The 12,323-nt window shown below is 40.4% G+C and overlaps 1 protein-coding gene across 1 annotated transcript in view; it reads right to left on the reverse strand.

Moving 5' to 3' along the window:
- Window positions 1-5,961: 5,961 nt before the first annotated feature.
- The window catches only part of rhbdf1b (rhomboid 5 homolog 1b (Drosophila)), a 14,541-nt gene continuing 8,179 nt past the window's right edge, over window positions 5,962-12,323 (reverse strand). Inside the window, exons 8-20 of the mRNA XM_044102966.1 lie at window positions 11,490-11,635; window positions 11,201-11,407; window positions 11,013-11,124; window positions 10,864-10,938; window positions 10,373-10,534; window positions 10,201-10,301; window positions 9,793-9,856; window positions 8,777-8,871; window positions 8,583-8,658; window positions 7,880-7,980; window positions 7,641-7,794; window positions 6,469-6,692; window positions 5,962-6,397 (exon numbers count right to left, since the gene is read on the reverse strand). Coding sequence (XP_043958901.1) covers window positions 6,202-6,397; window positions 6,469-6,692; window positions 7,641-7,794; window positions 7,880-7,980; window positions 8,583-8,658; window positions 8,777-8,871; window positions 9,793-9,856; window positions 10,201-10,301; window positions 10,373-10,534; window positions 10,864-10,938; window positions 11,013-11,124; window positions 11,201-11,407; window positions 11,490-11,635 — 1,713 coding nt within the window. The 3' untranslated portion in view covers window positions 5,962-6,201. The remainder of the gene's footprint in view (window positions 6,398-6,468; window positions 6,693-7,640; window positions 7,795-7,879; window positions 7,981-8,582; window positions 8,659-8,776; window positions 8,872-9,792; window positions 9,857-10,200; window positions 10,302-10,372; window positions 10,535-10,863; window positions 10,939-11,012; window positions 11,125-11,200; window positions 11,408-11,489; window positions 11,636-12,323) is intronic.

Consider the following 12,323-nt stretch of genomic DNA (forward strand, 5'->3'; position numbering starts at 1 on the left):
TGATGACTTGGTGCAGTGGTTCCCAAAGTGTGTGGGGCGCCCCCTGTAGTCCATGGAGGGACCCAGAAAATCTTTGCTCTGATAAGTCTGATAAATAACATGCTGGCTGAATGCACCACAGAGACACTGCTGACCGTCAGGATGTCGGCCTTCAGCTGTCCATCACACCACTGAACCCAGTCAGTCATCTGTTTGTGTAAAGCTTAAGCCTAATGTGAAATCTTTGATCATTCACAAGGAGCCACTTCTGCAGAGGAACATAGATGATACAAACTGCTGGTTGCCTACAGTAGGTCTGTCATCATTCACCATCTATTCATCTGTTTTCTTCTGATTAACCAAGATTGGCTCGTGTAGCTCAGGAAGTTAGGAAGAGGTTCTGACTTTTGGGTGGATGAGTTTGAGTTGATCTTTTCTCTGGGCTGGATTTCCTCATAACATCCCCAAAGCAAGGGGGGAAACTCCAGGGTGCATCAGTCCCACCAGCCCTGTTTGGTCCGGTTTAACCCAACTCCAGTTCATCTGTCTATAAAGTCTGGTTCCGTTGGTGAGGTGTGACCTCTAATCGACCTCTGACCTCTGGTCCTCCAAACCTCGGTCTGGGTTTCGTTGAAGTGAACTCTGGTTCAGTTTGAATGTGAACGCCAAACGGACCAGAGACCGCTCTAACGCAGGAAGTGGACACAGTGCATTCTGGGTAAATACAATCCAAGCTAACGTGCTAGCCTAGCACTAGCAGCAGAAATGTCAGAACAAACTAATAGCTCATAAACTGATATTTCTGCAAGTTTTAATGATAATGATCAATCACAACATCCCAACTGGAAGGAAACTTCCAGCAGCCGCTCCCAGTCCAGTCAAGCCCAGACTTGTCTTGTTCAATCATTAGTCCTCTTGTCTTACTCCAAACACAACAAGCCCCTCCCCCTCCTCTCTGCAATGCATCCCTGTTGACCCATCACTAACCGACTGAAACCAGGAGGGAGGACCAGGCCATTTCATTAAGAACAATAAAACACATGCAATGTGGGAGAGCTGCATTCCACAGCCCATAATTAGCCTGAACACTGGAAATGTGAAGAACTGATTGTGTTCTACACCCAGAAGTGTTTGTGACCATTCAGAAAGAGTCATAAATATCCAACATTTCAAACATCGAATGACCAATCTAAAGTGAAGATCTAGGAACATCCTTGGATGGTAAAAGTGCAAGTTGACACCCTGTGGAGATTTATTGGTTAGAATTCTGCATGAATTTAAGGCTAAATTGTCCCAAATCAGTGAATATTTATTAGATCATGTGGTTTTACATTCTGAAAGACCAGAGATATCTATGATATGATATGAATGTTTGTTATGACTAAACCCAGAAACCAAAAGACTACATGTACTTTTTGTTATCAGTTAACAATGTATTTAAAATGTTCATGTTTTTAAAAAAATGTCTTATTGTAACAATAACCCTCCAATTAATAAAGAGTATTTGTGTGAAATGATTGAAACCAGCCATGGTGGGCAACATCAACTAAAACGTTAGCTTAAAGAGCTAATCATTCGCTCTTTTGTAACCAGGTTGCTGAGTTTTCAGGACTTCTGCCCAGAAAGTGAGATCTAGATTTCAACGGGGTTTACCTGGTTCAATAAAGGACATTTAAAAAAAAAATAGTTCCGCTAACGCTAAAGCGCTACACCAATGCCGTACTTAGCTAAGCTAATATTCTAAAACACTTTATTCAATAAAATTGAGACCTATCATAAAAGGTTCACATTTACATTAGAGTTTTAGAATTAAGGCATTTAGGGGAAGCTAAATGTGCTAAACATTTTGAAAGTTGCCAAAAATGCAAAAGTGCTAAGCAAAACGTTAGCGCTGCGATTAGAGCATTAGCAGATTAGCAGCACTGGAAACAATAAAATCCTACAAACAGACGTTTTTCAGACTAAAGGCTCATTTTTTAAAATAATTGTGTTTTGCCAGTGCTGGACGTGACTGTTGTGTCTGCATCAGCTCAGAAATAAAGAAGACAGAGCTATCAAAGCTTGAACTTTTGTTTAAGTAATGTATAAATTCTTTATGCAGCTAACCGCTTTGCAATGTGCATTAAACGTGTTTGGGAAAACAGAACGGCTGCAGGAATCTCTGCTTTTATAAGTCTGGTAGATTTTGTCCTGATTCTGTCATCAGTAAATATTTTCCAGGTTCAAAAGACAAAACAACTTTAGCCTCTAGCAAATAAAGTATTTTTTCCAGAGAGCTGACAGTGTCAGATCACATGAGTCAAGAATCATGATAACCAAAAGGCAGGTAACCAAGCCGCCTCCTTGCGGTACACCGTCCAAACATTTTGGAGCTGAACTCTTTGTTCCTGGCCGTCTGACTAAATGTTCTTTACTATTCCTGTCTTTGGCTCCCGGTGAGCGTTCCATGAAAACACGTCTGTAGAGACTCAAACCGAGCAGGAGGGAGGAGAGCCGGACGGATGAACGGAGAATCTCCTTCAGAGGCTTCAGGACGGCATCCAGGGAAAAGGTATTGTTGAAGTGATTGCTAATGAGCCGTGTGTGTGTGTGGGTGTGTGAGGTGATGAGAACCAGTGTTTAGGACAGCTGGAGGCGATGAAGAGGCTTTGTCTCCAGAGATGAAGATGAAATGAGTGTTTGCGGGGAGGATACCACTCGGGAGTTTCTGTGTTTTACTTTGTGCAGATCCGGTCCGATTCTCTCAGGATTTACGTTTATTCCTGCAAAACGCCTGCAAAGAAAAGCTGAACGCACAAAAACTGAAACCTGAACATCGACACCAAGGTTTGGGTTAAATTTACTGACTATGCTGAAAGGAACTCACATGTCGCAGTGAAGAGTCAGCCTGATTATTCTGGGATGTTTGTGAATTTAACTGATAAAAAGCCTGAAAAAGGCAGAATCGTCATGGTAAAATTGGGTCTCTGTCTCTTTAAAACCTTCTGCTATTCCTGAAGCTCCCCCTCCAGGAAGTTGAGCCAATATGGCTCCTCTATTAACCCTTTAACCTTTTTACACTGAGCAGCAGCTCCTATAATGAGCTCAGCAGCTGGTTGCTAATTGCTACTGGCTAGTCTGAAGGAGCTGAGCGGGGGAGGAGCTGCGCCTCATAGGCGGAGCAATATGCACCCAGGCATTTTAACAGCTGACTGGTTGCCATGGAGACAAAGCATTTCTCAAACATGAAAGAATCAAAGCAACACTGCAGGAAAAAACATGAAAATATAATGAAAAGATTAAAAAATAGATTTTAAATGATACTGGCCCTTTAAAACTTTGGATCTACAGTGAATAACATCCATTAAGTATTAGTAAAATGTACTATTCTATTTATTTGTCTTTTTAATTTAGTTAAAATAATAAGTATGATGTGATGTTTTATTATTTTATAAACAGGAAAATGAATAAACATTAATTTGTGTGTGTGTGTGTGTGTGTCAGTGTCAGCCCAGCTGGTGTATGGGACCCCACTGGGAGAATGGGGGGGTTATAACGTTACTCTGCCACGGCGGCTCATCAGGCAGGTGTACGCCGCTGATCCCTCTGTCACACACGAGTATAAATACCACACACACACATACACACACTTCACCTGACAGCGAGGCTGCTGATGAGTCTGTGTGTGTGTGTGTGTGTTGCAGAGAATAGAGAGGGGCTGTCACCTGTTGGCCAGCTGGCAGGGTCCCGTTTCAGGTAAACACGACTCCTCCACGTCCAGCATCCGCTCCCTGAGGAACCCCAGGGGTTAGGGTTCAACCCCCAAACTAAAACTAAAACTAAAACTAAAACTAAAACTAAACAACAGTGATGAGACGAAACGTGGTTGAGGAGGAACGAGAGGAAGAGGAGGAGAGATGATTCCTCATGAAGATGAAGGCAGGAACAGGAAGGTTTCTGTCTGGATTATTAATTGATTAATCAAATAAAATTACTGACGTTCTGCAGATTTTTATTCACTCATTTAAACCTTTTTTATATAACATTAGAAATACGTTAAAAATGAAATAATTCAGAACCAGAACCAACAGAACATTTGCTTGCTTAGCTTTTCTCTTACGATGCTAAAATGTAGCTAGAGCTAACTTATTCTAGCTCATTTAACTTAGATGGCCTATTTAAAGTAACAAGAGGCTGTCGCTGATATCAGTGGCCTCCTGCAGCAGGATAAGCAAAATGACAAATTATTTAATATTCACCCAATTCATCTGGTCAAATATTCTTCATCTGATTTCTATTTTTATCAACTGAGAAAATAAATTTGACCAGAATCTCAAACATTTAATAAAATATTTTCACCTCTATGCTGCTGTTCTGCTTCATGTTCTGTTATCCAGGGCAATGCTTTCATTGTGTGTGTGTGTGTGTGTGCGTGTGTGTGTGTGTGTGTGTGGTCACTGATCCAGGAAGAACCAACCTGTTTTCTGGTTGATGACTTTAGAAAACCTGATTTCATCAACAGAACCTTCATCCACTGCGATCAGCGACAGGTTGCAGGTTTTTACCCAGATATACTCCACTGGCGCCACCTAGCGGTCATCAAAGGAATGAACATTTATTTTATGTTTTACATGAAGGAATCATCAAATCTGGAAAGTTTTAGGAAATGAAAAAAAGGAACAATGTCATTATTGCTTTGATCAAACATCTTAATTTAACTCTGCAGACAGAGAAAAACATTCAGTTTGTCTGATGAAGTTGGACTGGAGACATAAATATTAATAGTGGTGCTAAATATTTAGTATTGATCTGATACAAAGGGTCGGTGTCGTTGATATCAATACTTTGATTAAAACATAATAAAGATAAAAATTAATCAGACTTTTGACCTCCAGATGATTTTTTTTCTTTGAATAATTTTTGTCCAAACTCCAGACAGAATTTGGATGATATCATATATAATTGAGAAACTGCAATAAATAAAATAATCTAAAACTGAAGCATTGATCTTACCTGGCCAGTATTAATTAATAGTTCCAGTATTTTGGATCAAATCAGTTCTGATTTGTTCTCAAATATGTTTTACACTTTTTACTAAAATAAAGTACACCAAGTTTGTTTCTCTATTATTTCAGTTTATCATTTTAATTTATTAAAATATTTCCTATAGAAAAACAATTTAAAAAACCCAAAAAAAACAGAAGAACACCTGATGGTCAGAAGTTTGATGCTGTATCAAACTTAACAACATGTATCGGTATATCGGTATCAGTGATACTGATCCTGTATTTAGTTTGTTGGTTGAACCAAAATATTCAGCATTTCTCACCTCTAGTCTGCAGAGTTCAGCTGTTAGTGAGAAACCAACAGGAAGAGTCCAGTTCAGCTGAAAAGTAGCTAAAACGCTACAATATTTAATGAAACACACACACACACACACACAAAAAAAAAATTAACAGATTTGACAGAAATTCAGTTTTAGGTGCTTCATTCACAGGATGAATTTTTACCACAGGATATAAAAACGTTTCATTCATGAACAAAATGTGTAAAAGGCTGTAACTGAATCATAACTCAGCCACTAAAAGGATTTCCAGGCAGGAAGTGATTCTGTGGAGGATGAAGCTAAGGCACGTTTCATCAGAACGGGCCGACACCGACCGCGGTTCATGTCCCGTCTGGCCGCTGGGGGGCGCTGTGACGTCAGCTTTACAGTAAAAACAACCATTTCTCTTTAACTTTGGTCCTTGTGTTCATGTGAACCCAAGTTCAAGTTTTCTAGAAAAACGTGGAAATTTCAGTTTGAAAAGTTAAAAATTTGATAGAAAAAAGCTGAAATTTTGACAATATTCTCAGAAATTTGTAAAAAAAAAAAAAAAAAAAAAAAAAAAAAAAACATTTTGGAGTTTGAAAAGTCAAAAAGTGTCTATAAATTTTGAGATTAGAAAGTTGGAAATTTCTGACTTTGCAATGTTGAAAATTTGCTAGAAAAAAAAAGAAACTGAGATTAATGAGAAATGTTCCAGAAAAAAGAGGAAAAATTCTCAGAAATGTCAAAATTTCAACCCAAAACCCAAAACGCTTTTTTGGCGCAATTTTTCTTTCTCCCTGCAGCGGTTCTGATCCGCCAACCTCTGGTCCTTCCTGATCCAGAAGTGAAGCATTTGTTCCAGAAAGTTCCTGCGGCGCCACCAAGAAGCGGTTATCTGAACGGGTTCTGACAATCAGGCCCGGTTCTGACGCTCAGAGCAGGTGTGCGTTCAGGTCGTACTTCTCACAGAACTTGTCTGTGACCGGGACGCAGGTGAGGAACTCGCACCAGTCGCATTTCAGTGGGAAAACGTAGAAGAGGACGACCAGCGCGGCGAACAGACCCAGGAAGACCAGCAGGAAGCCGCAGATCTGGAGCCGCTTCCTGTACGAGTCAGAGCGGCCGAAGCTGAAACAGGAAGTGGATGTTTACAGACGGAACGGATCCTGGATCCTTTTGGTTTCGCTCCGCTGACCCACCTGATGTACGGCAGGAAGGCGAAGGACAGGAAGAAGCCCGACACGAAGCCACAGACATGAGCGAAGTTGTCGATCCACGGCAGCAAACCGAAGGAGAAGAAGAAGATGGAGATGGCGGCGAGCTTGGTGAACGCTCGCCACGGCCGCTCCAGGATCTGCCAGCTCTGGAAAAGTTCCACGAAGAGGCAGGCCAGGATGCCGAACTGGCTGCCAGCAGGACCCACCTGGAGAGAGGAAACAGGAAGAGGAAACAGGAAGAGGAAACAGGAAGAGGAAATAGAAAGAGGAAATAGGAAGAAGAAACAGGAAGTTGTTAGTTTATAAATCACTGAATGGTTTAGCACCACAATACATTAAAGATCTGCTGCTGTTGTATCAACCTTCCAGAACTCTCAGGTTCTGGTTCTGGTTCTGTTCTGCATCCCCAGAACCAGAACCAAACGAGGAGAAGCAGCATTCAGCATCTATGCACCAAAAATCTGGAACAAACTTCCAGAAAACTGTAAATCAGCTGAAACACTGACTTCCTTTAAATCTCAACTAAAAACCCACTAGTTTAGAGTTTTATTAGAAACGTAATCAATTATAAATTTATTGATGGAATCTGACTTGATGTGTTTTGATTATTGATTCTGTGTTTCATTGTGTTTCTGTGTTTGATTTGATGTAAAGCTCTTTGAAAAGCCTTGATGCTGAAATGTGCTACTAATAAAATTTGATTTGATTTGATTTGAAGAAGAAACAGGAAGAGGAAACGGGAAGCAGATCCCTCTGTAGGGTTGGGTAGAGCTGGTCGATAAATCTGATCTATCAATGAATAAAATATTTGCTTTCAAAAGAAAAACGTGAATATTTTCCACCAATATTCTCTTTGAGTTGCCGTAGTTCAGAGTGATGTCATCACACCCAGTGCCGCCATTTTGGTAGACAAAAGGATTTTATCTGGACTTTGAGTTCAGGCTGAATATGACAGAATATCAGGACCGGCTACAATTTTGATTGTTATTTTCTTTTTTAATACAAAAAAGTCAAAAATGTTTAACTGGAAACATTTTCTGCTGTTTTTTGGGATGAAATCCCAACAAAACCTCCAGTTGGTAGATTTAATGTGAGAAACATGAAGGCAGAGCGTAAGAAGTGTGAGCCAGCGTGTCTCTGCCAGGCTGCCGTACCTCTGCTCTGTAGGGCAGGAAGATGGCGGACGCCAGGTTTCCTGTGACGCCGCTCAGCAGGTAGATGATGGAGATCCGGAGCCAGCCGGCCAACTTCTCCAAATCCCTGAGAACCGACATCTGGAAAAACACCGAGACCAGGCAGTGCAGGACGCTGCAGACACACAGGACACGCCGCAGTCACAGCCTGCAGCGCCACCAGCTGGCGGCGCTGCAGCTACAGGAAGAAGCTGACCGACCCGGCATGCAGGAAGAGAGACAGCCAGAGGCGGGAAAACTGATCTGGGACCTGTGGGTTGAGGAACGGCAGCAGGCCGCAGACGTCGTCCATACAGGCCACCTGGAAGACACAGTGACATCATCAGCTGCCGACCATGAAGCCCCGCCCCCCGTGATGCTGCTGAAATTCTGCTTTATTCTAGCTCCAGTTTGTTTGCCTAGTCAAAGTCTGGTCCATTGGTGAGGTGTAAACGCTAATCGACCTCTGACCTCTGGTCCTCCAAACCTCAGTCTGGGTTCGGTTGAAATGAACTCTGGTTCACTTTGAATGTGAACACCAAGCGGTCTGGGGACCGCTCCAAAATCAGGAAGTGGACTACAGCACAGGGCATTCTGGGTAAATCCAACCAAAGCTAACATGCTAGCCTAGCGCTAGCAGCAGAAATGTCTCCTGGTCTTCAGCCAAAGACTAAAGAGAAATCCTCCAACACTAAAATCTGACGCCTCCATCTTGTTTCCATCTGGTGAAGAAGGAAGTTGCTCTCAGTGTCTTCAGAGGTTTTTGTGTGGTTTCCTTCAGTGGTTGTTGGTGCAGCGCCCCCACAGGCCAGGAGGGGAACAGGTTGGTTTGACTCAGAACCACAGCAGCTGATGGAGTTCTGGTTCCAGTAGAACCGGGTCGACCGGAGCAGGTGGAGGAGATGATGTAGTTTTTTCTGGTACCTGTGAGCAGAGCGTCGCTTCCTCATGGAAGTATCCGTGCATGAAGTCGCAGTATTCTCTGGACGTGATTTCACATCTGAAACAAACAATTCCTGTTTCACCTCCAGTTAACAAACATCCTGAAGCCATCGCTGTGTTTGGTTTTAAGGAACCGTGTTCTGATCCAGAAGGTTCTGTCCTGGTCGGGTTCTCACCGTCCCTTGGTGCCGATGCAGCAGGGCCGGCCCGTGATGCTGCAGTCGATGTGAGGCAGGTTGGTGTGGTTCCCAGAGTCCAGCTTAGTGCAGATCTACAGGTCCGACCAGAACCAGAAGTAGACATGATGCAGAAATAATAATAATAATAATAATAATAATAATAATAATAATAATAATAATAATAATAATAATAACGATAATAATAATAATAATAATAATAATAATGATAATAATAATAATAATAATGATAATAATAATAATAATAATAACGATGATGATAATAATAATAATAATAATAATAACAATAATAACAATAATAACAATAATAATAACAATAATAATAATAATAATAATAATAATAATAATAATAATAATAATAATAATAATAATAATAATAATAATAACGATAATAATAATAATAATAATAATAATAATAATAATAATAATAATAATAATAATAACGATAATAATAATAATAATAATAATAATAATAATAATAATAATAATAACGATAATAATAATAATAATAATAATGATAATAATAATAATAATAACAATAATAATAATAATAATAACGATAATAACGATAATAATAATAATAATAATAATAATAATAATAATAATAATAATAATAATAATAACGATAATAATAATAATAATAATAATAATAATAATAATAATAATAATAATAATAATAATAATAATAACGATAATAATAATAATAATAATAATAATAATAATAATAATAATAATAATAACGATAATAATAATAATAATAATAATAATAATAATAATAATAATAACAATAATAATAACAATAATAATAATAACGATAATAATAATAACGATAATAATGATAATAATAATAATAATAATAATAATAATAATAATAATAATAATAATAATAATAATAATAATAATAATAATAATAATAATAATAATAATAATAATAATAATAATAATAATAATAATAACGATAATAATGATAATAATAATAAATGTGCTGGTCGTACTGGCCACTGTGTGATGTCGTCGCTCCACTCATGCGGTGGAACTGAAGCGGGTTCCTGGCAGATTCTGCGCGTTGAGCAGAAACAGTGAAGGTTACAGTCAATCTGTCAACAAGTTGATCTTCAGCTAAAAACATCCTAAAAACAGAAACGCTGCAGTTTTCTATCTGACTGTGGAGGAGAACCGGCCCGGTCTGTGAACGTCACACACAGGCCCAAAGCCTCATTCCTACACCGCCGTGCTTTGTGCTGAGGGAAGGTTTTGGTTTTCATCAGTCCAGAGGTTTTGACTGATGATTTCATTCTTTAGTTTTCTGCTGGCCTCCAGCGTTTCTCCTCCAGAGCAACAAAACTCAGAAAGCTTTGGGTCCAAATGCTAAGAACTGCAGACTCTGTTCTGTTCCGGGTCACCTGGGGTCCTGGTGGCAGACTGAGCCGTGTTGCCGTGGTTTCCCCTCTAAATATGGAGTGCTGGCATGTTGAGGCCACTTCACCCAAACTGCCAGCGTGTTCTGCAGACAGACAGTTCAGATCAGACTAAATGTGAGGGAACCTGAAAGCGTCGCAGAGTTCTTCCACCCACCGAACATTCCTCCTGCAGCGTCTGCAGGCAGCCGGAGCGGTCGTTCCGAACGCAGCAGCCAGATTGTCGTTCTCTCGCCTTCGTCTCCTCAATCAGCTGCTGGATCTCTTCATCCTGACGCATGCAAGGAGAAAACTTTGCCCCCAGGTGGATCAGCGCCTCCTGCAGGACAGCGGCAGAAACATTAAATAAAAACTTTAAATAATCTTCAACGATGTTCTCTGCAGGAAGAAATGAATGAACTGTTTGCCTTACAGACCTGAAGATTAACATGAAACTGAATTCAACAGTCGGTCTGTTTCCTCTTCAAAATGTTCATAATAAAATGTTTGTTATATTTATGTTCACTTTAAATGATCTTACTTGAATTTTTCTGAATTTTCCAAACTTTTTCAGTAACTTTAAAATGAATTATTTCTCCAAGCATTTATTAAAATATTGTAATTGTTTTGTTACAGTTTCTGAAAGCGGTCCAGTGGTTTGGTTCTTACCGAGTTCGGACCGACCCAGAAGTTCTGCTGCTGCACAAACTTCACGTTTTCATAAACTCCCTTATTTCTCAGCACCTGGAGGGAATAGAAGGGGAGACATTCAGAGGAGGAGAATTATGGAACAGATTACAGATTATAATCTGGCTCACAGAGTCGACGGTCTCATGCTGCGTGAATCCGATCGGCGCGATGCCGTAGATGGAGACGGACAGGACGGTGACCAGCAGGTGGACGAAGGTGATCCAGTAGCTGAAGAAAGGCCTGAGGAAGAAAACAAGATGAGTCACAGAGCCGGCTGACCTTCGAACCCGGAGCAGAGGTCGTGTAGAGGTCGTGCCTGTGGTTGTCCATGTCTTGGATCTGTTTCTGGACGAAGCTGTCCAGGCGCTGGCGGTAGGTCCGGTTGGTGAGCCGGCCCACAATGCCCAGTCCGTACGGCCTCTTGTCCCGGGCGAACAGCTTCTGGACCGGCGCCGCGATCCTGCGCCCGCGCCGCTGCGGCGCCGCACCGTCCTTCGCCTTCCGCCAGCCTCGCTCCAGCGGCCTGCGGAGACGGAGGAAGGAGTAGTCATGGAAACGCTCTGGTTTACCTGTGAGGTCACGCTCTGGTCCAAAACTCCGCCCACAGCATCAGGTGAGTCCGCTCCAGCTTGGTCCGGTCCAGAGCACTTCCTGTCAGAGCGTTTCCTCTCTCGGCGCCGGGCTCCAGCCGCTGCAGCTCCGTCTCTGACGGCGTCTCAAACACGTCGTCGGCGTAGCTGGACGTCTCCTCCTGCAGACAAACAAATGAAAAACATTTCTGATTTATTTCATTACAAATCAGATTTAATAGATTTTTTCTTCATTTTCTTTTCCAAAAAATTAATTCTAATTTTCAAAAAGTGGGTTTTATCTCAATAATCAGAAGACGGAGCATCAGGGAAAAGTTACAAGAATCTTTAATAAAGGTATAATATTATCAGAATAAAGACACAATAAAACGTTTTGTTTTAAAGAGAAAACGGTTTCATTAGTTACCAGGTTCTGATGTAATCAGTTCAGTTTCCTTCTGAATCCTGGTGACATTTTGATGCTGACGTGTAAAAACATGAAACATTTCTGTAGCTGTGAAAGTCACAAAATGTTCAATTCATCCTCCCAATATTAACACTTTATTCTTTAAAACTAATCAGTCTAATCCGGACCAAAACTCACGGACCTGAAAGTCCAGATTAACAGAACGATGACATCACTACAGAAGAGCGGATTGGTGGGATAAAATCCAGATTTTTCTAAATTAAATCTTCAAAAACCCAAAAAATATGAATTAATAATCCATTTATCACCGAGTCTCATATGAAAATCCAACAACTGAGTGAGAGACAAAGCAAAGTTTTTACATCAAATAGTTTATATTATTATTATTTTTAAATAATTGGTGTCTGATAGGTTTTATGTTACTTTCAGATATAAATAAGTGA

Source organism: Gambusia affinis, linkage group LG20 (genome assembly GCF_019740435.1).
Source record: "Gambusia affinis linkage group LG20, SWU_Gaff_1.0, whole genome shotgun sequence".
In the NCBI taxonomy this organism is placed as follows: Eukaryota; Metazoa; Chordata; class Actinopteri; order Cyprinodontiformes; family Poeciliidae; genus Gambusia; species Gambusia affinis.